The sequence below is a fragment of the Mesoplodon bidens genome (assembly GCF_964165515.1).
Source record: "Mesoplodon bidens genome assembly, chromosome: 4".
Lineage (NCBI taxonomy): Eukaryota > Metazoa > Chordata > Mammalia > Artiodactyla > Ziphiidae > Mesoplodon > Mesoplodon bidens.
In genome coordinates this window covers 26836213-26862916 of record NC_138160.1, presented here as the reverse complement: position 1 = coordinate 26862916, position 26704 = coordinate 26836213, and the positions used below count along the sequence as shown (strand labels likewise).

General features: G+C 42.5%; 1 protein-coding gene across 4 annotated transcripts in view; it reads left to right on the top strand.

Moving 5' to 3' along the window:
• Positions 1-26704, top strand: part of DROSHA (drosha ribonuclease III) — a 133895-nt gene that overhangs the window by 11553 nt on the left and 95638 nt on the right. For 3 of the 4 annotated variants that reach the window (XM_081231262.1, XM_081231263.1, XM_081231264.1), the window contains exons 6-12: positions 2079-2189; positions 2422-2653; positions 5718-5859; positions 7635-7789; positions 10774-10854; positions 17428-17514; positions 19795-19881. In XM_081231262.1, coding sequence (XP_081087388.1) covers positions 2079-2189; positions 2422-2653; positions 5718-5859; positions 7635-7789; positions 10774-10854; positions 17428-17514; positions 19795-19881 — 895 coding nt within the window. The remainder of the gene's footprint in view (positions 1-2078; positions 2190-2421; positions 2654-5717; positions 5860-7634; positions 7790-10773; positions 10855-17427; positions 17515-19794; positions 19882-26704) is intronic. The other variant, XM_081231265.1, reaches the window with a different exon arrangement.

The following is a 26704-nucleotide window of genomic DNA, read 5'->3' as shown; positions in this document are numbered from 1 at the left end:
TTTGAAATGTCCCTCTCAAAGTGTTAAAAAAAAAAAAAAAAAGAAAGAAAAAAAAAAGAATACTAATTGTTGTTCACAATAGACAACCCTGACCATCCATTATTCAAGATACCTGCCTAAGGGGATGGGGTGACGATGTCTTCTGCCTGTGTTTCTTGATGATAATAATAAACATTTGGTGGGATTTTTAGTACATGTCAAAACGTCTGTGTCAAACAACCATATTAGCATTTAACTACCACTTATTAGCTGTGTGATAGTGGGCGAGTGATATAATTTCTAATTGTTTCCTCTCTAGGGGATGTTTATATCTGCCTCAGGATTCTTGTAAGGACTAAGTGTGTCAGGGTGCTTATAAGAGTGTCAGGCTCTCAGGAAGCACCACAAACGAATAAACAAACAAACAAAACCACACCACTGGGAGCCAAGATTTGCCATTATTAGCTAATGATATTATCAGGAAAATTCAAAATTAGCTAAGAAACATTGAGAATTGACATATGACAGCAGACAGGTGATTATTTTAATAAAAAACTCTTTCAATAAACAAAAAAGACTATAATCCTAATTTTAAAAATATTGGCATGGCATATTGACTCAGATGTTCAGAAAAGAAGTGAATGTGAAACGTGTCATTTCAGTAGTGACGAATTAAATGAGATACTCTTTTCATAAGAATGGTAAAGATTAAAAACAATCATGTTGACAAGATGTGTAGAAATGGGAAATCACATATGGTTTTGATGGTAATCTAAACTGGTACTCCCTATGTGTAGAGAAGCCTTAAAAAAAGTACACATTCTGCGTATGAAATAATCTGACAGGTCTGCAGAGAACCCAAGTGTGTTTACAGTAGCATTGTTTACAATGGCAAAAAAAAAATAGTAACAACCTAAGTGACTGATCAGATTTGTCAAATTATGGAATATACATATAAAACAATAATATGAACTTATTAAAAATGGTTCAGATATAGATGTATTGAAATAGAATGATGTTCCTGATTTACTACTGAGTTGTGGAGAGCAGGCTATAGAGTTTCTTTTTTGTTAAAACTTGTATGTTTACATATCTATGTCTTTTTTTTTTTTTTTTTTAAGTTTATTTATTTATTTTTTTAATTAGTTTCTGCTTTATAACAAAGTGAATCAGTCATACATATACATCTGTTCCCACATCCCTTCCCTCATGCATCTCCCTCCCTCCCACCCTCCCCACATATCTATGTCTTTTAACACATTTGTGAAATTTAGTGGTTATCTCTGAGTGGTGTTACAGGTGATTTTTGTCTTGTTTTTGTTAATGTTTTATTATTTTTCTACAGTGAACATATATACATTTTACTTCACGGTACATTTTTTTTCTGGTAATAAACCTAGTGATGTACATTGTAATATTTGGAAGTTATATCAATAAGTAATCAATATATATATAACCCTTCTAATCACTCACCCTTTTCCCCCTGATGTATACACACTCACACTTACCCTGTCATAAAATCAGGAGTGAATGGTAATTGATGGAAAAAGTTAATTTGTGACTTTAACCCAGGTGTAAACTTTCTTGGATAATAGTGACTCTTATTATCAGGTTGCCAGCGCAACGCTAATAAAGCAGTTACTCTCCTTGGCTGGATTCTCAAGGCCTTTATGGTTCCACCTGAATTTCTTGGGCTTAATTTAAAATCTGTCCTATGTTTTTCCCTCGAAGCACATCCATAGGCTGGGCCTTTGCAAATTTCATGCCCCAGAGATTCAAGGAGATAGAATTGCTTTTTTCCTTTTTAATTGAGTTAGTATCTGTGGGAGTTTGAATTAGGCAAAGTGGTGGTTCATTAAGCAGTAATACCCAAGTGTGCACTTCCAGAGAGACGCTTAGGGATAGTATAACTGGTTCACTCTTGGATTATTGTCCTCAGGCTAAATTTATGGCCAAGTTGAGACCATGTTTTGTGCAGATTTTTTTCTTTTTTCTTGGCAAAGCAGGATGCAGAGGATTCAGAACTAGTATGCTCAGTGCTGAGGTTGTCTATATATGTGGAGAGTTCCAAATATTTCCCAGATATCTTTCTCTTCCAGGAGTTATGGTTTGCCGGGTGCTTCTGAACCTGCTGGATGCACACCAGAATTACCTGGGGAGATTATTAAAAATACAGATTCTTGGGCCCCACCCCCGGAGACTGTGAATCAGTAAGTAGATCTGGGGTAGGGCCTGGGAATTCGTATTTTTAAACACGTAACTTCAGGTGATTCTGATGTCACCAGACTGGTGTCAGGGGGTCACTGGTTTAGTAAAAATGAGTATGGTGGTTTGCCATGACGTTTTTCTTTTAGGTGAAAAATGAACTAAAGAGGTGAAATAGAACAGTTTTACGATGGATGAACATTTTTAATAATTAGCCTCCTTCACCCCCTTTTGAAGTCGCTCCCCAAGTAGGGAGAAGAAGAGAGCTCGTTGGGAGGAAGAAAAAGACAGATGGAGTGACAGCCAGAGCTCCGGCAAAGAGAAGAACGGTAGCTCAGTCAAGGAAAGAGAGCCAGAGGAGTCGCTGCCCGACAGAAATGAGGAGGAGGAGGACGAGCTCCTTAAGCCTGTGTGGATCCGATGCACCCACTCAGAAAGCTACTACTCCAGTGACCCCATGGATCAGGTGGTAGGTCTGAAGTAGGAGAGAAGCTGTGGACCAGAGCTGCTCAGCCTCGGCACTATGGGCATCTTGGGCCGGATAATTCCTTGTGGTGGGGCCCGCCCTGTGCATTGTCAGATGTTGAGCAGCATCTCTGGGCTCTATGCACTGGAGGCCAGTAGCACCCTCTCCTCGTTGTGATAACCAAAGCTGTCCTCTGATGTTGCCACATGTCCCCTGGGGGTGACAGAATACCCCTCCCCGCCCCCTCCGGTTGAGAACCACTGCTGTAGACCAAAACTGCTTTACAAACGCAAGAGTGCAGCAGGTTAATGAAAGGATCTCTGCATTCTGCACTTTTTATGACACTGCTAGTCTTAATACTGGTGGTTTTGTAAGCTCTCACTCATAGCTGCTTTTTGCCTTTTGTGATCTGTAGCCGTGTGTGTATGTGTGTGTGTGTTTTTCCCTCAAAATGAGAAGCAAGGGAGAATTGAGTTTGTCTCTTACAAGTCTACCCTTGACCAAAGGTAGCCATAGCAAGTTTCCCGAGCACATTGCTGGTCTTGTGGAGTGGCAGGTGTCGTTGCCTTTGGTGGGCTCTCGAGAGACTCAGCACACGTGCTGTGGGAGATGGGGCTCCTGGGGCTCGGCAGCCGCACCTCATTGAAGTGGGGACCCCACGACCTCCATATGCTCACTTCTTTTCTTTCTTCCATCTCCATTTTATTTTCTGTCACCTTTCTTTCTTCTCTTTCTTTCTCCCAATAGGTGTCATGCCTCTATCCCATTAATTTAGGTGTATTTGCCATGGGATGGACATACAGTAATGTTCATTGATTAAATGAATGAGTGAAGGAATGGATATCTACAGATTTAGGACAGAAGAGCTTGGAGATGTTGGGTTTAGTGCGTGGGGTAGATAAGAGAGCATAGCAGTTGTCTGGAATTTTGTAAATATAGCTTTGACTTGGACTGGGCCCTTATCTATGGGGAACTAGAGAGGAGACTCCCTTGCCTTTGAAAACAGGGTTTGAGAAATCTTTCCTGGTGGCATGATATTTTACTTGATAAAGTAAAGCAGGGTTTTAAGTCACAGTTCACGTGATACAGGGAGGGAGAAGCTCACATACCGAGCACTGTTTGGTGCCGAAACTTTACTCCATGAATCTCAGATTATCTCATTTAATCCTTAAAACATCCCTGGAAAGAAGGCATCTATTACTTCAGAATGTTGCTGCAAATAAGAATACTTGACTAATCGTGACTTAAACTTGCTGGGTTTATTTTTCTCATCAAGCTGTCTGGAGGGAGGTGGTGGCCCGTGTGCATTTAGTGGATCAGCGATGGCAGGGTCCTAGGTTGCTGTCTTCTGGAGGGTCCACCACGGTTACAGGATGCCTGCAGCAGCTCCAGGCATCACGTCCTTACACACCTCTGTCCAGACACAGATGCAGAGGGCAGTGTCGGGTGGAGCCTCGGGTGCCTGGGGATCTTTTCTTCCATCCCTTTGCCCAGAACTGCGTCGTATGTTCTCCCCATGGATTCGTTTTCCATCTCTTCTGTAACCAATTTCCACAGACTTCACGGCTTAAAACAATACACATTTATTACCTCACGGTTCTGTAGGTCAGAAGTCAAACTTGGGTCTCACTGGCTAAATTGAGGTACCAGCAGGGTTTCATTCCTTTCTGGAGGGAGCCTGTTTTCTTGCCCATTCAGGTTGTTGGCAGAGTTCAGTTCCTTGTGGCTGTAGGAGGGAGGTCCTTGTTTCCTTGCTGGCTGGCAGGTAAGGGCTGTTTCCAGCTTCTACAGGTCATGTGCATTCCTTGGCCCGTGGACCCCTTCCTTCATCTTCAAAGCCAGCAGCCAGCGGGTCGAGTCCCTCTTGTGCTTTGAATATCTCCTGCCTCTTTTTCCATTGCATCTCTGACTCCTGTTGCGAGAGGTTCTCCGCTTTTAAAGGCTCATATTAGGTTGGGCCCACCCACATTATCCCATCTCAAATTCTGTAGCCTTAATCACATCTGCAAAGTCCTTTCTGCCATGTAAGGTAATGTGTTCATTTTCCAGGGATTAGGACAGAGGCATTTTAGGGGTAGGGGGACTGTGGGTCAGCCTGCCTTCTGAGATCATGAGTTTTCTGCCCCAAATCTGAAGGGAATCATGGTTCTGTAAGCAAGGAGGAATGGCAGAATGGCTGCCATGGGTATTATTATTACTGAAATAACAAAGTTGAAGGCACTGAGGTTCAGAGCATTTAAACAGGCAGAGCTATATTTTTCCCCCTCACCTTTTTGTGGGCGTATTAAAACTCCAGTGTAGAAGGAAAGCTGATAAACCAGAAGCCCAATATTGGCCTTTGTGTTTGTGCAACGTTGGGGCAGAGAGATGATAAGAATGTCAGAGCTACCCCAGCATCGCCAGTGTCAATAATGAGCTGGGGCTGAGGAAGAGCAGTTACCCCCTTCTGGGATAACTGCAGATTTTATGATTTAATATTCATTTTATGTCTGAAAGGTACATTTTGAAAATTACTAAGTCAAAGAGTGTGGACATTTAAAGTGATTTTCAACCTGGGAGGAGAGTGGGGAAAAGTGGAACACTTCCTCTAGGAATGCATTGCAGAACCTTGTGTTTGTGGAGTGTGTGTGTGTGTGTGTGTCCCTGTGTTTATGGGGTGCATGTGTTTGTGGTGGTCACTGGATTAATGTGGTATATAGACTATCAGTGACTTTCAGTAGGGGAGGAGTATATGTTCCCTAGCAGGGTGTCAGGTGTCATGAATTCTCAGGGGGTTAGGATTTTTTTTGTTGTCGTTATATCAAAAGGGCATAGATAAACTTTTCTGATGTTTCTGAATGTTGGCAATGTGCATTTTCCTGAGGACTTTGTCAACCCTAGATGTGTGTGTGTGATTCAGAGCATCATTGCCAGCACTGGGCATTTTGTTTTTAAATGTTTATTAAATGGAGGGTTGAAAAATGACACCTTGCTAGTACAAATCTTTGGTCACTGGTGAGCTCTTATTGTCTCTTTGGTATTACTATTATTAATATAGTTCCTAATATTGATCCTTTATTTTTCAAAGGGAGATTCTACGGTAGTTGGAACGAGTAGGCTCCGCGACTTATATGACAAATTCGAGGAAGAGTTGGGGAGCAGGCAAGAGAAGGCCAAAGCTGCCAGACCCCCATGGGAGCCTCCCAAGACGAAGCTAGATGAAGATTTAGGTGAGTCAGAAGGCACTAGACTGAGATCCTGTGCTCTTTTATTATTGCTTAATCCTGAGCTTTTGAGATGTGTCCTTGAGAGTCCCAGATTGAAATTTCCTCTTGCCCGTTTGGTTCCCCTTAATTACAGTCAGCAAATACATAGCAATGAAACTTTCTTCTTTCTGATCTTATTTTTCCTTAGTTACATTCAGTAGAATACATAAGAGATCTCATCTGCAAGGTGTGCTGACAGCTGTGTCTCCTGTAGAATCGTCTTGTCTTAATCAGAAAGGACCGTAGTCTTATAGCCTCTCATCAAAAGCAGGAGCCTGTTCCTGTGCCTCGTGCCTCTGATGGGCAGGCATTCCCTGTGGCCCTCCCCACTGCCAGAGTGCTCCTGGTTTGATGAGGAAACTCCAGCCATAGCCCAGCTCTGTTGGAAGGTTTCTCTCTCTTCACAAAGTTTCCATAACTTTCTTATATGGTGATGTCTTGTCTGTTCGCAGACAAGACATTCAGCATGCCTTTTCCTGCGTGTTCTCTGGCTCTCATCTGCCTACCTTCGTTATGTCTCCCTCGCTGAGAGGCAGTGTCCATGGTGGGGAAAAGCACTGACTGAACCAGCTGGCCTGGGTTTGAATCCTTGCTCCACTACTTGAAAAGTGTGATCTCGGGCAAGTGATTTAATCTCTCTGTGCCTTACTTTTCTCATCTGTAAAAGAGGGATGACGGCATCCATCTCACACGGTCCACTCGAAAATACAACCGTGTAAGGGTTCCTTATCACTATGCTGTACGACGTTAATCTCTTGTAGGATTAGTCAAAGTTCTAGGTCTTTTTTTTTTTTAAGTGTGGTAAAATACTTACAACATGTACATAAGACACATAAGATGTACCATTTAACCATTTTTGAGTGTACGGCTCAGTAGTGTTAAGTACCTTCACATTGTTGTGCGAACAACCTCCAGAGCTCTTTTCATCTTGCTAAACTGACACTCTACCCACATTAAGGAACAACTCCCCAATCCTCCCTCCCCCAGCCCCTGGCAACCACCATTCTACTTTCTGCCTCTATGAATTTGACTACTCTAGGTACCTCATATAAGGAGAATCACACCATATTTGTCTTTTTGTGGCAGGCTTGTTTCATTAGCATAATTCTTGGTCTGTTTTTATCCAGTCATTTCCAAGGACTAAAATCTTCTGTTGCTACCATCGAGAGAAAAACATTCACAATCTTCAGTCTGACGTTCAGAGCCTGGCATTGATGACATTTGAGCCCCTCACTTCCAGGTTTTTTCTGTGAGGCCTTTGCTCCGGCCAGAGTCCACCTATGCCTCTGTGCTTTTGCCTGCAGTGCCCCATCTGTGTTCCTTTCCGCCTCATCAGCCTAACCCCACCCCCACTCTGCCTGGGTCGCGTGTACCCCTTCTAGGAAATCCTCAGTGACCTTTCCGGACCAGCGTGGATTCACTGCACCTTTCTGAATGTGAAACTTCGTACTGCTACCGTGGTTTGCATTTTCTCTGGCATTGTTCATCAAGTCTTCTTTGTAAAAATATTTGATTCTTTGCTTCCCCCACTAGACTGTGACTTAGGATTATGGACTCTATTATTTTTCATGGGCTTGCTTAGCAGAGTTCTAGTATAGAGTAGGCACTTGAATATTTGCTGGGAGATAAACAGCTCTCCTTGTATTTAGAGGTTTGGGTCATTAGAAAGTCAGTCTCCAGGTAGAACCAGCTTGCAGATTGCTTCAGCTTCTCTCCATGTTTTCCCCTCACCACTCTAGAGAGTTCCAGTGAATCCGAATGTGAGTCCGATGAGGACAGCACCTGTTCTAGCAGCTCAGACTCGGAAGTTTTCGACGTCATTGCAGAAATCAAACGCAAAAAGGCCCATCCTGACCGACTTCACGATGAACTTTGGTACAATGACCCAGGCCAGGTACGCAGGCTTTTATGTTCTTGCTGTGAAGGTTGCGGACGCACACATCACATTTATGACTCCAGGCTAAGAAGATACATGTTAGCTGGCACTGAAACTGAATTTTACTCAGGGTTGGGTGTCATTCTTCACAGCTTATTTCTTTTCAGCTTCTGAGTTCAGCTCCAAAGCATAAGCACCAGAGCAAGTGTTCCTTGAATCATGTTTGATGATGTTTGTAAATCCTGTGTTGGGGAGCAGGATGATGGGGCTGCCTCATTAAACTTCCAGTAAATGGAAGGAGACGAGTGGTGGGTTAGGGAGAGAGCAGTTGTCGTTCTTTCTAAAAGCAGTTCACCTGGGGCTTCCCTGGTGGCGCAGTGGTTGACGGTCCGCCTGCCGATGCAGGGGACACGGGTTCGTGCCCCGGTCCGGGAAGATCCCACATGCCGCGGAGCGGCTGGGCCCGTGAGCCATGGCCGCTGAGCCTGCGCATCCGGAGCCTGTGCTCCGCAACGGGAGAGGCCACAACAGTGAGAGGCCCGCGTACCGCAAAAAAAAAAAAAAAAAAAAAAGCAGTTCATCTGGAAGTTATCTTGCAGCCATACAGTAAACAGTGTCCCAGGTCCTGTAAGACTCCATATTTCCTAGTTGGTAGTAGTCACAATGTCTTATAACTTCTCTTCCTTGTTAATAAGCATGTTTGAGCTAATTACATCATGGCTGGACATATCATTTTTATTTTTGCTTACTATTTTATTATGAACTAATACGTAATACAAAATATTAATAGTATCTATAAAAGATTTGTATTTTACAAATATGCAGTACATACAAAAATAGTATCTTTAATGCATATGAAGTTATCAAGCATAATAAAACATATCCCTATAAAAAGATAATTTAAAATTTATGTTTTATAAATAAATTCATACCATTCTCTATTATTTTGAATGCTCTTCTCCTGGTTCTTATTAGATGACAGCTATCTAATTTTTTTTTCTTGATAGAATCAATGTAGTTAGAATGCCTGACAGAAGTGTACTTTCTCTGAGAACTGCTCTCTGAGAATTGAGCAGAAATGTTTGCAAATTGTCAGTGAATTTTGAAATCTTACTTTGATATATTAATCATGTATATGATCTCTTTAAACAGCTTTAGTGAGTTATAATTCACACAATTAAAATGTACATTTCAGTGTTTTTATGTATATTCACAGGAATATGTGCAACCATCATCGCAATCTAATTTTAGAGCATTTTTGTGTCCCCTAAGAGAACTCCTGTGTCCATCAGTCACTCCCCTTACCGTGTATGTGTTCATATCAAGAAACCTATTCCTTGGTTTCTGTGGGTTCTTATTCCTGTCAGAGATTTACCAGGGCCTTCTGTACAGTCTCAACATTGTGTTTACTGTATGGTTTTGTGTCCTCTGTACAGTTGAGCCTTACGAAGGGCTCTTCTGCATTGGGGCCCAGACCCTGGTAAAAGGCAGGAATGTATGATGTCTATCTCACTTCTCCTTAAGTGAGCACTAAGTGATTTTTCCACACTTTTCATCACAACCAGTTGTGCCCAGCATTACAAATGTGTTGTGACTTTTGAGGGAATTCCATGACATCTCTGTTTACCAGCTTTTACTTCGGATAATATCTTAATGTGATTTTTTGTTTGTTTGCTTGTTTGTTTGTTGTTGCCACGTTATTCCTCTGCTGTACCACCTGGAGCTTTAGATTTCCCAAAAGGATAAAGAACAGTACAGTTTTTTACTTTAATATTTCTTTTCAGAGTTTAAGGAGATATTTTCATTGGGCACAGGTTACAAATCCCTGGAAATTGAAAGGAATATGTGTGTGTATCTAGAATATACATGTCTCATGTGTCATATTTATAAACTATATATTTTAATTAATACAGAGAGAGTGAGAAGTGGAACTCCACTTCCCCATACTCGAAACTGATGCCCTCATCTCCTTTTTGATTCCATATGAGCCATTTATAGTGAATAAACTCATGAAATTGGCTTTTAAGGCCCTTTAAGATTTTGACCTCAATTCTGCGTTTTTGGTTTTCTCACTCACGCATATGGTCCATTCCATTTAGATGGGTCTCAATCTCACGTCCCTGGAGCATAACATAGGATTTCTTCCTTCTCTCTTGTCTCTCATGCTGGTGCCTCGTGTAGAATAGCCATCTTCTTTTGCCGTCCCGTTCAACCCTTCACCTTTTGGTTTCTTGAAGCCTGGACGTTTTTCCTTTTTCTTTAAAATTACTAAGCATTTCATATGTGTGTTATTTCTCCCATGTGGTGTAAGTATTCCTAGTGCTTGCTTCAGCAGTGCATACACTAAAATTAGAGTCAGTGTTCCTTGACTATGTGGACCCTTAGCTATGTATCACCCTCCTTCTCCCCTTTCTACCCAAGAGGCATTCAGGATTATTCACTTATTGAATCATGTGGGTGGAGTTCATGGCAGTAAAATGAATTCAGGTGAACAAACATATACAGGCTCACCTGATTAGTGCTGAAAATTTTTCTGGTTCACGTAGGCATTTTCTTCCCTCTGCTTCAGATACCTTTAGGTCTGTCTTTGAAAACAGTTAATCTGCAGGTCACCTTCAGAGCATTCTATGTGTTCCTTCAGAATATAAAATAGGCTTTTCTTTTGTGAAAGAGTCATTTTTCCTGAAATAAAAAAATAGGGGGAACATACTGGAAAGTGATAGGAGAAGATGGGGGCAAACAGGGCGCTGACATTGTTATTTTCTGCTTGGCTGCACAAATAAGTCGGGAATCCAGCGTTGTCATACCATTTCCCTTTATCAGACAATAGAGACAGTTTGCAGCTTTATTGGTTTTGGAACATCCGTTTAATCTTCTAACCGTGACAGCCTCTTCAGAGCTTCAGTACTCATGACATTAAAACCCACACAGTTTGCGAGGCATCATCGTGCATGGAGTGGATTTTCCCCCAGTAAAAACGAATTACATTCTGTTTCTGACAGATGAATGATGGCCCACTCTGCAAATGCAGCGCAAAAGCGAGACGCACGGGAATCAGGCACAGCATTTATCCCGGAGAAGAGGTAACTGGTTCAGGTTATTATATTTGTCAGCGCTGAGAAGCCAGAAGTAGACAGAGGCTGTTGCTGTTCTTTTCCCCGTAAATGAAATAATACCATGGAAATAGTCTTCTCATATTCCCTAATAGTCTCTGTTACTGATAATTGGAGAAGAAACATACTTGGGTTTTAGAGGTGGGGTGGGAATGTTATCAAGGAAACTTTTTTCATTATTTAAAATAGGCAAAGTGAATTTGAGTTGCTTTTTTATTATTTTAAGTATCCTAAAACGGTACATATTGTAATCTTTTTTCATGTTTTTGTTATAAATGCTTGTGAATCTCCCTGGAGAAATGATCTTACCGAAGTGCTGTAAGGCACATGTCCTTTTTCCTTGGGGACATGAGTGTACACCGTTGTGTTTGTTAGTCTTTGTCTGTTGTCCCCACTCAACTGGGAGTGGCACACGGGCTTGTTTGACCTGTGTCACACCCCAGTCCCTGGGCTGTCAGGAGCGCGCCAAGTGTGTCTGCCCGAGGAGCTGAATACTTTTACATCGTAGAGTTATATATACCTACTCCTCCTGTTCAGTTATTTTCCTTTGTCTTTTCCCCATTATCTTTTATCTTTACAAACTATTCTCATTAATCCCAGGATTGTCACTTTATGATTCAGCACATTATGTTTAAACACAGTTTATGTAAATCCTTCATTTCTATGTAAAACTTGTCTGAGGCCATAACAGTAATCAGACTAAAGACCAGGAGCCGATGGCGGATACTTTGAGCCCCTTGCCTCCCTTCGACCTCGTTTGTCTCGGGGAGTTGGCCGGTGTAGCAAAGGCCTGTGGGACAGAATCTGCTCTCTGGGAGTGTCCGTGCGTGTGCCAGTCTGGGGTCTCTGCAGGCAGGGCTGCAGTGGAGACATTTCACAGGGACCAGGCAAGAAGAGAGTGGGCTTGGGACTGAGCAGAGGCGGAAGTCCACCTGTGATGGACCTTTAAAACCGGGCTTGTCCGAATTATCTTGCCTGGGGCTGGAGTGGCTGTCCTACCTGCATCTCCCTCGCCCCGAGCAAGCTGCCCTAGGAAGGACACAACTTTGGCGGAGGGAGGGGCTCTGTAGTGGAGGCTGACCTGGAAGGAGCCGACGGCGGCAGGCTGTGTGCTGACTGCTTTTCCCACAGCTGGGCAGCAGGCCCTTTGGTGAAGGGAGATTCAGGTGGGCAGTGGTGCTGGCTGAGGACTTCTGGGCAGGCAAACCCATCCTCAGAGTACATGTGGCCCTTGCACAATGGACGGGACCTATGTAGTCAACATTCCACCAAGTGGTAGGTTGGGCTCCTCCAGGAATGGTGCCATATTGGGGGCCCAGCGCTGGTCATTGGAGGTGGCTGGCTGGACGTTCGGCAGTGGCAGTCAGCTTAGCCAGCTTAGCCAGCTTAGCCTGGGGAAGTGAGGTCCATGCTGTGGGGCTCATGTGAAGCCTCCGTCTCTGCTACTGTGGCCACTTCGTTCACGCGCCCACCCTGTCTACCCTGGGTGGCTAATGACCGAGGCTGGCCAGCGTCATCTGGCCATGCCATTTTGTCAGCTAGATGGTTTAGAACCTCTTCCACAGTGGGTGCTCTCCCGTGAACATCCACATGTGATGGAGGGATCGTTGTTCTCTCCTCCTGTTTGTCTACCTACAAGTCTCTCCCCCAAGACCTTCTTATCCCTGATCTTCCCATCTTTTTCCTTCTAGGCCTCTGACAGCTGGCATGGCCACTTGCTTCTGCCATGAGTCCATCTATATTCTAGCCTCAGGCCACTTCTCTTTCCACACAGAGTGGATGACCAGGTACACCACCTGAAACTCCGCCCACTGGGCAGGTTCTCCCTCCTCGCTGTCTCTCAGAGCCATCCCTGAATGAGGCTGCCGCATGGTCCGTTTCCGGCTTGCACCCCCTTTCTGACTGACCTGTTTGCCGACCAAGCTCGGGCTTTTCCTTATGCTTTCATCCTCCCGTCCTTAGTCATCAGCTGAGGGAGGGGAGCTGATGCAACGGCGGTGGGCTTGTTCGTGCCCTCTGCTCCTGTGTGTGCTTGGTTCTGGATGTACGCCCGCTCCACCTTACCGTGGGTTGTTGCTGGCCCCACCCAAAGTTATGCCGGAGTGGGACTGGCAGAACCCAGCTTACGATGGGCGGTTCCAGCCACATGTCTGTTTGCTGTCCCTTGGCCATGCCTGCCAGATCTACCAAGGCCCAGCAGCCCACCAGGAATTGCTTTTCAAAGGCATATAGTTCTTCACTATAGATGGCATGGCTTGGCTCCAGAACCCCAGAGACCAGCACTGTGATTCTCCCAGTGTGGCCACAAACTCTTCTTGGCATCTTTTCCCACCAACAGTGTGGGATTTGCCGAATTGTATGGCTCCTGCAGCAGGGCTGCTTGCACTGCGGTTTGGAACTGCTGAGGCCTTTCTCACTTGAGTCACGCTCACAGCTGGCAGCCTTTTGTGCCACTTTATAAATGGGCTGCAGTAATATTCCTAGCTAAGGACTGCACTGCCTCCTGAGCCCGGGGAGGCCCTCCTAGTGTGCTGCTTCCTTCTTCATTGTAGGAGGTGGACAAGGCAATAATTTTGTCTTTTACTTTGGATGGATGTCTTAGAACTCCCCAGAATGCTCCCCTAAAATGGTGTGGCTGTGGTAGGCCCTGAATCTTTGCAGGGTTTCTCTCTCACCCTTTGGAGCATATCCATGTTACTAGGGCTCTCAGTTTGCTCAACGTAATAATGTCAAAGATGCGGTGGAGCAGTATAACATTCTACAGTATTCCAGAAGGTCAGGGGCACCTTGGACTGTATTATGACAGTGAGTGGGAGAGTTAACCCAGTGGCAAACCCATAAATGTTGTCTGTTCCGTGTAAATGTGAACCGGTTCTGATTAGAACTGGTCCTCATCCTGATTGGGATAGAAAAGGATACATTCAGCAGATCAGTTGCCACATACTTTGTACCTGAGGTCAGATTAATCTGCCATAACTACGCTACAACACCTGGCACAGCAGTTGCAATTAGAGCTACTTGGTTGAGCTTGTGGTGGTATATAGTCATCTGCCAGGATCCATTTGGTTTCTTTAGGGCCCAGACTGGTGAATTAAACAGAGGTGTGATAGGGGAAGTCATCCCTGTGTCATTTGGATCCTTAAGGGTGGCACTAATCTCCACCATTCCCCCAGAGTCATACTGTTTTTGAGGTCCAGGTTGGGTGGCTTCTGCTTGACCTTTCCCATCATGATGGCTGTTACTCCACAGATCAAGGACGCAGTGTGAGGTGGCGCCGTCTGCCAATTTTGTCAATTCCAGTGGTACATTGGGGAACCAGGGAAATGACCACTGGGTGGATCTGTGGACTCAGTGGACCTACTGTAAGCCAGACCTTGACCAAGACTTTGTTTACTACCTTGGCCTCATCTCCCCCACTGTGACAACGATACCAGGATGATACGTCCAGTGTCTGAGTATCAGCTGATTCTGATGCTGGGTCTAACACTCCTTGAACTGTCTTGGCTTCTTCCTTCCCCGGTGTACAGTTATCTGAGCAAAATGGCTGTAGGCCCCTTGGGGGAAGGACAGGGCCATCATGACCATTTTTGCTTGTGATAGTGTTGCAGGGCCCTTCCTCCTGCCTTCTGGCCACCTCTTCAGTCAGTGGATTTCAGTCCAGTAACTTGATCAGGCCCGGAACCGGGCAAGGGATCATGAGTGTTTACTGGAGCAGCCTACCTTCAGCCTCTTGGTTATCCAGTCTTGATTACTTGCGTTGGTACAAACTAAGGTAGTACTCTTATCAACTACCCATTTGTTTTGCACCTAAGGACACTGTGTTGTGAAAACCACTTCCATGACTCTTTGTGGGTTACATCCCCTTGGCTGCCACTTCGGTCTTGCTGGCGATAATGATAATTGTGTGACCTGGCTTCTTATAATGAGCCCCATCACGTGGCCTCTCTTGTTTCAGAGTCCTGTCATCCCTGATGCTGTAACCACCTCTCTTACAATCAGCCCTGGCCTGCAGAGGAGGCCACCACCGATCGTCCGAGGGATGCCGGTGCCCCTTCACCAGCACACTCCTTTGGGCCTTGGTCAATGGCGTGTCCTCTGGGCCTTCCCGTGGAATATGATCATCTGATAATATTTTTCAGTCATAGATACTATATCCATCCCAACGTACCCATTTCCTTGAGTCTTTGAATTCCTTCCTCCTCTGTCGGTCACTGCAGTTTTGGTATTTTCACTTTACTCAGCGTGGGCCATCGCTTTTTCATGCTTTTGGGAGATGTCTTAGTAGGGAGTTCTCAGCATCTCCTGACATCCTTGAATCCTGATTGCTCCCAAGTCAGTAACCTCTTCCCTAACTAGCTGTATGTTCTGGTCCTTTAGATCGAGCACACCCAGCATCTGGTCGTGTGTGGACGCCTTCTGCCGGCACCTGCTGGTGCCAGCTGGTTCTTACAGTTCCTTTGGGATATTATGTCTCCTCTCAGCACCTTCCCAGCTGTAAAATGTGAAACCAGTTGTGCTGTGAAATGACCCTAATTATAGGTCTGTTGTGAGGTCGGTGCCGTGAGAGTGAGGACAATGTTGCCTTCAGGGGCTTTCATTGTCTTCAGCCGGGTGAGTGCTTGCTCTTAATAGACAAGGATGGGCCACCTCTGAAGAGGCAGAAAGCTTAGAGGCGTCTGAGGAGTCAAAACCTGTGTGTCTCATCCCGGGTTTTCATATCCCCGGCCTTGGCATAACAGACCTGCCTTGATTGACTGTTAATTGGTCTTTAAGGTCCACCCACTCGGACAGGTAAGCCCTGGGCTTGGTCCTGGCGCTCTCTGACCTCTCACTGCAGGTGGTAAGAGCCTCTTTGTGTGCAATAGCAGGCTTTCACATCTGGCTTCTAGCTGCCTTTCCTTCTCCTCTGCTTGCTGCATTTCTGTAGAGCAGTGGTTCTCTTAAGTGCAGCTCTCCAACTAGTATCAGCATCACCTGGGGCCTTGTTAGAAATGCAGATTCTCAGCCTGCCTCAGCTGCTGACTTAGAAACTTCTGGGCCTGGGGAGCAAGCCATCTGAGATCACACTAAAGTTTGAAGAGCATGGTAAAGCATCAGCGGTGCTCGGCAATAGCCATCCATCCCATTGTCCTTACAGCTACCGGTCTCTCATAGTTTTAAACACCTGGTGCTGGGCTTCGCTGGTGGCGCAGTGGTTGAGAGTCCGCCTGCCGATGCAGGGGACGCGGGTTTGTGCCCCGGTCCAGGAGGATCCCACATGCCATGGAGCGGCTGGGCCCGTGAGCCATGGCTGCTGAGCCTGCGCGTCTGGAGTCTGTGCTCCGCAACGGGAGAGGCCACAGCAGTGAGAGGCCCGCGTACTGCAAAAAAAAAAACAAACAAAAAAACAAACCAAAAAAAACACCTGGTGCATTGCACCTGCTTCCACTGGTACAGTCTCCCAATTCAGCATCTTTGAAAGTTTCAGTTGGCATGTAATCTTGTGCCAGGGGCTGTGTGCTCCACCAGCCACCGTGATGGGTTCCTTTGTGCCAGTTGGATGGTGAGTGATTCAGCTCCAAAACCCTATCTTATCTCCTGCTTTCTTGGATCACTTCTGGTGCCAACTGTCACATGTCGGATTCTCCAAAAGCAAATGCTAAGATGAAGTTTGGGGTGCATGTTTCTTAGGGATCTTCACCTGTGAGACGAAGAGGATATTAGCAGCATTGGATAGACGGATTAGTCTAACTGTGAGTCAGCTCCAGCAAAGCCCCTGTCAACCTGGTGCTGATCCAAGGAATGAGTATTGCCCATTCAAGCTGGGCTGGGGGGCTGGGCCTTTGTACCTCTTCCTCGCTCAATACACGCCTGACGTCAGGTGAGGGGCCTCTGCAGTTGACACAGATCCTGAAGGAGCCGACAACTGGAGACTGCTGTCCGTGCTCTTCACCGTAGGCGGCAAGTCCTACCTTGAAAGATGGTCTGGGTCACCCATCGTTGTGTCTGTCACAACGTACCCAGTGATTCCACTGATGCTTCTGTGGCTCGCTGTTTTCTTTTTCCCGTCTTAAGCTCTATGCATATTCTGTCCACCACCTCTTGTGCTTCCTGCATTTCTGGTTCCCTCTATTTTTATTCAGCATATTTAACCCTTTCACTTTTCTCCCCTTCCAATTATAACCTACTGCTGTTACTTCTGAGATTATTTTTCTTGCTTTCTGGTGTTTTTGTTGTTGTTTTTTTAGTTTATTGAGAGGTTAGCCAAAGGTCAATTATTATGTTACTTTAAATGAAAGGAAGATAGTCATGGAAATTCAGATCTAGAGAGATCTATCTATATGTTGTATTGTACATGAGCCGGTGGGTCGAATGCCAGTGGCCAGCAACCCATTTTTATCTATCTAGTTAATGGTAAAGTGAATACTCTTCTTCCCTACCAGTTTGTGAAGGAACACACATACAACCTCTTTTGTCAGCTGTGAGTCTAGAAAATACAGTCTGTTTTTAAATAACAGTATTTTGCTGCTTTACTCTTAAACTCATTTTTATTTTTCCCCTCAGGCCATCAAGCCCTGTCGTCCTATGACCAACAATGCTGGCAGACTTTTCCACTATCGAATTACAGTCTCACCTCCTACAAACTTTTTAGTGAGTTCCTAACAAAATCGGGTTTCATTTGTTTAAAAATGTAGTAAATAGGTTCTATGTGTGTACATAGGTTAAAATGTGAATTGGTTAAATATGGATTCAGTTCTCAAATGTTCTTTCTTTTAAAAACATTTTATTTTGATGCCAATAAAATTGACCTTTATCATAATGACTTCTATTTTTGGCTTCCTCTCATTATACTACTTTCTGTATCTTTTTTCATTTATATTGTTGGTACCACATAATAGCCAGTGAATTATGGAGAGCTTGTTCGTTGGAGCTATGGAGTTGGAAGAATGCAGAGAACGCTTGTGCATCTCTTAAAAATCAGCAAATAGCTTATGTATTATCTGTATATTATGACCATAAGTATTGCATATATGACAGTGATAATAATACCTAATGTTTGTTGACTATGGTACTGGGCACCATTCTCAGTATTTGACGTGTATTAAGTTATTTCACACAAAAAAATCGATGAAGTAAGTATTATTATCCCCACTATGCAGGTGGTGCAGTCATCCATGTTTTACAGGTAAGGTTAAGCTGCTTGCTCTAGATTATTCAGGCAGTAAGTGGCACAGTGAGGACTTGAGCCTGGGCAGACTGACTTCACAGAGCATGGCTGTACGCCATTCCACTGTGCCACACTGCCTTTGCACAGTACAAAATTAATTAATTCTGGTTACTTTTTTAATTAAGAGATTTCAGTTTCAAAATTAGATTATTAATAATTATTTTAACAGCTTTATTGAGACATAATATACCATAAAACTCACCCATTTAAAGTATATATTTCATGATAGTTAGTCTTTTCACAGAATTGTGAAACCATCACCTCAATCTAATTTTAGAACATTTTCATCATCTCCCAAAGAAACCCTCTACTTATTAGCAGTCAGTTCTTTCCCACCCCACAGCCTTCAGAAACTACTAAGGTACTCTCTGTCTTTATCATTTGCCTATTCTAGATATTTCATATGAATGGAATCATAGAATATGTGATCTTTTGGCTTCTTCCACTTACCGTAATGTTTTCAAGATTCATCCATGTTGTAGTATGTAACTTCATTCCTTTTTACGGCCAAGTAATATTCCACTGTATGGATATACCGTATTTTATTTATCCATTCATCAGTTGATGAACATTTGTGTGGTATCCACTTGGGGGCTATTATAATAATGCTGCTGTGAATGTTCGTGTACAAGTTTTTGTGTGGATGTATGTTTTCCTTTCCCTTGAGTATAAATCTAGGACTAGAGTTGCTGGGTTGTATGGTAACTATATGTTTAATATTTGGAGGAACTACCAAACTGTTTTCCCAAGTGGCTGTACCATTATCATTTCACTAGAAGTTCTTTCATAATATTTAATTTAGACCAGCTTTGTTGAATTATTCAAATGGGAAGTAACAGTAATATTGGAAAAACAAATAATACGCATTTGGATAGTCTTTATTCCCCCCACCCACCCAAGTTCTTCATATATGTGTGTGTGTGTGTGTGTGTGTATAAATGTTCAGAAGAATAATGTTCAATACCTATGTAAAAAAACATGTCTTTTACGTTTCCAATCTTGATAATTTGTTCCATGTTTAGCATTTAGGATTAAAAATCGTGGGCTATAAGAATGGCATAAAGAAGAGAATCTCTTATGCTTAGGTCAACATTTGTATATTTTAATTAGATTCACTTTGCAAGTAATTAAGATCTTTGACATTATGCAGGAATTGGTTTGTTACAGTGTTTAATGGGTTGGCTTCTCCTTGGAGGGCCTGGGAATGGAGCTGTGAGGGGATGAGCCTCTGGCACCTTGGGTCTTTTCAGAGCCTTCCAGGCTGTTGCTAGTCTTGACTGTTGTGATGCTGAGTCTTCTCCACTTGCTTTGATTCGACTGTGCTATTATGTTGTTCTTGTTAGAGCTTCTGTTAGTTCAGAAATATAGCTTAGTAAGAACAGGACTGGTAGTATTGTGGGATTAAATAAAACAAGTTCCTAGAAAATGAAGCCATGTAGCTAGTCTTTTTTTTTCTTTATGGCACCCATAATAAACATTCTTGATTGTCTAGTATATAAATATTACTGAAGCTAGAGAATTCCACCAAGCAGGAGAATTCTAGCTAGAATTAATCCTCTGTGTAAAGTTTCTCCCTGGTGTTTGGGAAAACGTTAAGAGAAGTCCATACATTTCACCTGTTGGTTGCTTTGTGTGTCCTGATGGGTTTCTGCACATGCAAATCATGTCATTTGTCCATACTTTATGTTTCTGTTTGCTTTCAGACTGACAGGCCAACTGTTATCGAATATGATGATCATGAGTATATCTTTGAAGGATTTTCTATGTTTGCACACGCCCCCCTGACCAATGTAAGTATATGCTGATCAGCTGGCTTTCTCCTTCCCTGAGCCTCCTTCCTTCACTTCATTCTTTCTTTCTAAAAGTCAAAGAAAATTTCTTTTCATCTGACTTCTAAGTAACAATTACTTTGCACCCCTCTACCTGAGCTGCAGGAAGTCAGCGGCAGTGTGTGTCAGGTGGGAATGTGACATATGTGCTAATGAGTCACAGGTTTGGTCCACATTAAATGGTGTAAGTAAACATGTGTCGGAATAACATTTTGAGAGCGTGAAAGATTGAAAAAGAAGGATAAACTGTGGAGTAATGTGTCAAAGCTATTTTGGGTTGGGTGTCCTTCAAAAGAAAGTTGGAAAGTTTTAAGGAGAAGCTATTATTTAGTCTCTGAGTAATAGGTAAAAAAATAGAGCTTGTTCAGGACATCTGGAGCCTGAATTAACTTCATACATTTTTGTGCTTTGGAATCCCGGGAATATGTCTTCTTTAAGCCACTCTGACATACAGATCCATGATATTTTATAGGTATTAAGGCTGCTTTGTTGGTAATCGGTTCAAATGGAAGTTCTGTATTTGTAAGTCAAAATCTGTCTGTCTCAAAGCTGGCAGTCATGGGAATTGTCTTACTTATTCTGTGTTCCAGTTGGACGTAGAGTGGAATTCACCGGCGGCTCAGGAAGGGAGTATAGAGGTGTACTTGAGCCAGTCTAGATGCTGCTCTAGAACTTACTGAATTACAGCTATGGTGTATGTACATCAAAGTAGCATGTTCTTTAATCCTTTCTGGTTTGGTTAAAAGAAATTACATCTGCAGTTTGAAAAGTTATTTTAGTACTGTTTACTTAAACTGTGAAATTCTGTTCCATTGGAGAGTAAAGAAAAAAATCTTTGCCTAATCTTGCTCCTTTCTATTATTATTTTTTATTAGCAGACATGATTCTATAGTAGTGATACTAATTTAAAACAGATTGTTTTCTTAATGAGATTTTCTTTATGCCACAGTATATTTTATCCTAGAGAATTTTTTTTTGAGAAGATGATTACACTGTAAATGTAAAAATAAAATCATTTGATCATACACATCACATCTATCTCTAGGGTGGACGATAATATAGAAAGGGGTGTAATATTGGACTCTTTTTTTATTGAGGTATAATTGACACATAATGTTATTAGTTTCAGGTGTACAACATAATAATTTGATATTTGTATATATTGTGAAATGATCACCACGATAAGTCTAATTAACATCCATCATCATACATACTTACACAGTTTTAAATTGGACTATTTTTTTTTGATTGAAGTATAGTTGATTTACAGTGTTGTGTTAATTTCTGCTGTACGGCAAAGTGACTCAGTTATATGCTGTAATCACTCTTTTTTTATGTTCTTTTCCATTATGGTTTATCCCAGGAGATTAGATATAGTTCCCTGTGCTATACAGTAGGACCTTGTTGTTTATCCATTCTAAATGTAATAGTTTGCATCTACTAATCCTAAACTCCCAGTCCATCCCTCTCCCTCCCCGCTCCCCCTTGTCAACCACAAGTCTGTTCTCCATGTCTGTGAGTCTGTTTCTATATTGTAGATAGGTTCATTTATGCCACATTTTAGATTCCACATATAAGTGATATATGGTATTTGTCTTTCTCTTTCTGACTTACTTCACTTAGTATGATAATCTCTAGTTGCATCTGTGTTGCTGCAGACAGCATCATTTCATTCTTTTTTATGACCGAGTAGCGTTACATTGTGTATATGTACCATATGTTCTTTATCCGTTCATCTGTCAATGGATGTTTAGGTTGTTTGGACTATTCTTAAACAATCTTTATGAAGAGACACTGGGAAGTTTTTGAATTTTGAAGGTTTCTTATTTTATTATTATATATATATATATATATATATTTTTTGCGGTACGCGGGCCTCTCACTGTTGTGGCCTCTCCCGTTGCGGAGCACAGGCTCCGGACGCGCAGGCTCAGCGGCCATGGCTCACGGGCCCAGCCGCTCCGCGGCATGTGGGATCTTCCCGGACCGGGGCACGAACCCGTGTCCCCTGCATCGGCAGGTGGACTCTCAACCACTGCGCCAACGGGGAAGCCCTATTATTTTTTTTTTAATGTTTTTAATATTTTTTAAATGTCTCAATTAGGCACTCAAACCCTTTGTTACACCAAATCTCATAGTCTTAGAGTTGAAAAGGCCTTCAGAAGTCATCTAGTCCAACTCCCCCCGACATAATACGTTTCTCTTTTTTTTTTCTCAGCAGGCTTGCAAACACAAATAATTAGTTACCATGAAAATATTTAAAAATTATCTGTCTTATCTATTAATTCCCTACAAGTAATACAGATCTCATTTTAACTTTTAGGATCGCCTTAAAGAAGGAAAGCAGTGTGACTTCAGAGAGGGTTTAAACCTTAGTGAATTCTACTTACTAGCTGTATGATTTGACATTTCAATTTTTATAAACACTGGTTTTCTCATCTGTAAAACAGACGTTATTAGTTGTGGCAGTCTTACTGGCTTTTGTAAAAAAGTAAATGAGATGACAAATGAAAAGTGTTTATCGTGATGTTGAATATACAATACATATTGGCACTAATTATTTTGGATAAGATGTCAGGCAGATGTGGATTTGAGTCTTTCTTCTAATTCTTTTTTTTTTTCTTTTTAACTGATTCTCAATATTTATGTGACCTTGGAAGAGTGATTCTTTGAGCTTTATTTTTGTTCCTCAGCACAGGGTTTGGCACTGAGAGGCCGCTAGTGCGAAATTAATTGCAGTTGTTACTGTTGTTATAAAAGATAGGACTGAAAAATTCCTGGCTTCAGAGTATATGTTTTATAAATATTCAATTTCTCAAAACTTGAGAACTTAACTCTGTAATGAGAAGATAAGCCCCATCATTTATGTTAGAGATGTTGATAAAATAAATCAAGGTTTAAGCTGAGTGTTGTACAGTTCATAGGAATTAGATCCATCAAAGGCCTCTTGAATTTGAAATAGCCTCCCAAGAAAAAGAATTACTAAATCGCTTTACTGTTCTGATGCATTTTTTTGCTAGAGAGAGCTCATCAGCAAGAAGGGCATGCAAATGATGGTAATGTTAGAATCTCAACCCAGTCTAGTACCAACAAGTTCTCTTAAGGTCTTCTTGAATTGAAGTGGGTTGAAAGCCTTGTTGGCTAAGTATAGAGCGTTGTGGGAAAATTTTATCCTTTTATGTAGTACATTTGCTGTTACTTATAATACCTGATGTTATTCGGGACTTTGACAACATAACTAAAATTACCTAGATATATGTATTACATGCATAATATTTTATCCCGTCCTCAAAAGCACAAGGCAGCACCATGATCATTTCCCTGCTGCTTTCCATTTCCAGTGGACTTGCTGCCCTGGATTCAGTCTTTCAGTTCCTGGAAGTAGTAGAGTTAGAATGTAGAAGTTTAGGGAGGGTTTTTTTGTTTGTTTCTGGTAGGATGAGGTAAGAGTTAGTGTCAAATCAGCATTCAAACGTGTTTTAAGAAATGATAGTGGGCATTTATATTATTTGATTGGCCAACTGAGTTCTCAGTCAACTGAGTTCCCAATATGTAGGAAAATGATAAGTCTCTTTGAGTCTTAGAGAGAGATGAAAGTTCGCATAGAAAAGGAGATTCTGCCTTTCCAAATTTGTGTGTCTGAGAAGGGCTCTAGTGGTACAGGTAGGAGCCCCAAAGAAAATACAGTGTGTATAAGAAAAGAGGTCAAAGAAGGAATCGCCCAAAAGTGATTTTAGTTGAAATAATATGGGGAAGGGACTGAACTTGCATAAATCATCCAGCAGAGTTGCTGTTGCACATGGTAAAAGGAGTAAAGTTTATACTTTTGCTCTTTTTCTTGCCTCTGGACTATTCCCAAGGGCTCTGGTCCTTTTCTCTCCTGAAAACACTCCCCGAGTAATGCAGTGTCACCCACAGTTTTTCCTCCTATGCATGTTCTGACATTGATATTTATAGCTGTGATGTATGGCTCTGTGCTCCACACTCACATTTCAGATTGCCTACTGGACATACCTACCTTGATGTTCCCTCAGGTACCTCACCCTTAACCTGTGTGAAACGGAACTCATCATCTTCTCTGCGTACTTCTCTGAGTTTGAGGTACTCATGGGACACCCTATGAAATTCTTTGTATTAATGCCATCGTGAGCTATCTGGTCCCTTAGGCCAGAAACCTAGAAATTATCCTCTATTCTTTCTCCTCTTTCACTTCCACATCAGAACAGTCACTGTATATTTCAGTCACATCTCCTGTGTTTAAATTCTTCTCCCTCCTTTTTGATCTTTTCTTCATTTGGCTTCTGAACTGTTTCGTTAGACTCCATTCTGTCTGGTCTTCTGGTCTCTTGCCTTGTTCCCCTACAAGCCATTCCCACCCTGTTTACATAGCAACCCATCCATGTAAACTGTGATAGTCTCTCACTTAAAGTACTTGAATGACTTCTTGTTGCTGTAAGGATAGCTCTGAATCCTTAACATGGTTTTTAAGATCTGCATAATATAGTTCATACTTTCCTTTCTAGAATTTTCTTATGTCTCTGTCTCCATGCATTTCACTTCTGAAGAGCTAAATGGCCTGTCCTTCCCCCAGCTCCCTTTTCTCTGTCTTGCTAGAAACTAAACACCTATTCTTCCCCAGTTAATTTTCGTGATGACCTGGAAAATCCCTTCCCATCTTTGAAGACTCAACTCAAATGTTACCTCCTCTTTGGTTCTTTTGTACTTTATACTATTTTGTTTGCTTATTTGTTTTTTAAATGCACTTATAAGTTACACTGTATCATATTCTGTTTATGCTTGTTTACATGCCTTTTTTTCTCTTTTAGATCCCTACCTTTTTATTTTTTATTTTTATTTTTTACATCTTTATTGGAGTATAATTACTTTACAATGTTGTGTTAGTTTCCACTGTACAACAAAGTGAATCAGCTATATGCATACATATATTCCCATATCCCTTCCCTCTTGAGCCTCCCTCCCACCCTCCCACCCTCCCACCCTCCCTATCCCACCCCTCTAGGTGGTCACAAAGCACCGAGCTGATCTCCCTGTGCTATGCGGCTGCTTCCCACTAGCTATCTATTTTACGTTTGGTAGTGTATATGTGTCAGTGCTACTCTCTCACTTCGTCCCAGCTTCCCCTTCACCTCCATGTCCTCAAGTCCGTGTTCTATGTCTGTGTCTCTATTCCTGCCCTGCCACTATGTTCACCAGTACCATTTATTTATTTATTTATTTAATATTTATTTATTTATTTTTGGCTGCATTGCGTCTTCGTTGCTGCGTGCGGGCATCCTCTAGTTGCTGTGAGTGGGGGCTACTCTTCCTTGCGGTGTGCAGGCTTCTCGTTGCGGTGGCTTCTCTTGTTGCGGAGCACGGGCTCTAGGCACGTGGGCTTCAGTGGTTGTGGCTCGCGGGCTTAGTTGCTCCATGGCATGTGAGATCTTCCCGGACCAGGGCTTGAACCTGTGTCCCCTGCATTGGCAGGCAGATTCTTAACCACTGTGCCACCAGGGAAGCCTAGTACCATTTTTTTAGATTCCATATATATGTGTTAGCATATGATGTTTCTTTTTCTCTTTCTGACTTACTTCACTCTGTATGACAGACTCTAGGTCCATCCACCGCACTACAAATAACTCAATTTTGTTCCTTTTTATGGCTGAGTAATATTCTATTGTATATATGTGCCACATCTTCTTTAACCATTCATCTGTCGATGGACACTTAGGTTGCTTCCATGTCCTGGCTATTGTAAATAGTGCTGCAGTGAACATTGTGGTACATGACTCTTTTTGAATTATGGTTTTCTCAGGGTATATTCCTAGTAGTGGAATTGCTGGGTCATATGGTAGTTCTATTTTTAGTTTTTTAAGAAACCTGCATACTGTTCTCCATAGTGGCTGTATCAATTTGTATTCCCACCAACAGTGCAAGATGGTTTCCTTTTCTCCACACCCTCTCCAGCATTTATTTGTAGTTTTTTTGAAGATGGCCATTCTGACCAGTGTGAGGTAATACTTCATTACGGTTTTGATTTGCATTTCTCTAATGATTAGTGATGTTGAGCATCTTTTCATGTGTTTGTTGGCAATCTGTATGTCTTCTTTGGAGAAATGTCTATTTTGCTCTTCTGCCTCTTTTTGGATTGGGTTGTTTTTTTTTTTTTTGCGGTATGTGGGCCTCTCACTGCTGTGGCCTCTCCCGTTGCGGAGCACAGGCTCCGGACGCGCAGGTTCAGCGGCCATGGCTCACGGGCCAAGCCGCTCCGCGGCATGTGGGATCTTCCCGGACCGGGGCACGAACCCGTGTCCCGTGCATCGGCAGGCGGACTCTCAACCACTGCGCCACCAGGGAAGCCCGGGTTGTTTGTTTTTTTGATATTGAGCTACGAGCTGCTTGTATATTTTGGAGATTAATCCTTTGTCAATTTCTCCGTTTGCAAATATTTTCTCCCATTCTGAAGGTTGTCTTTTCGTTTTGTTTATGTTTTCCTTTGCTGTGCAAAAGCTTGTAAGTTTCATTAGGTCCCATCTGTTTACTTTTGTTTTTATTTCCATTACCCTAGGAGGTGGGTCAAAAAGGATCTTGCTGTGATTTATGTCATAGGAGTTCTGCCTTTGTTTTCCTCTGAGAGTTTTATAGTGTCTGGCCTTACATTTAGGTCTTTAATCCATGTTGAGTTTATTTTTGTATATGGTGTTAGGGAGTGTTCTAATTTCATTCTTTTACATGAAGCTGTCCAGTCTTCCCAGCACCACTTATTGAAGAGGCTGTCTTTTCT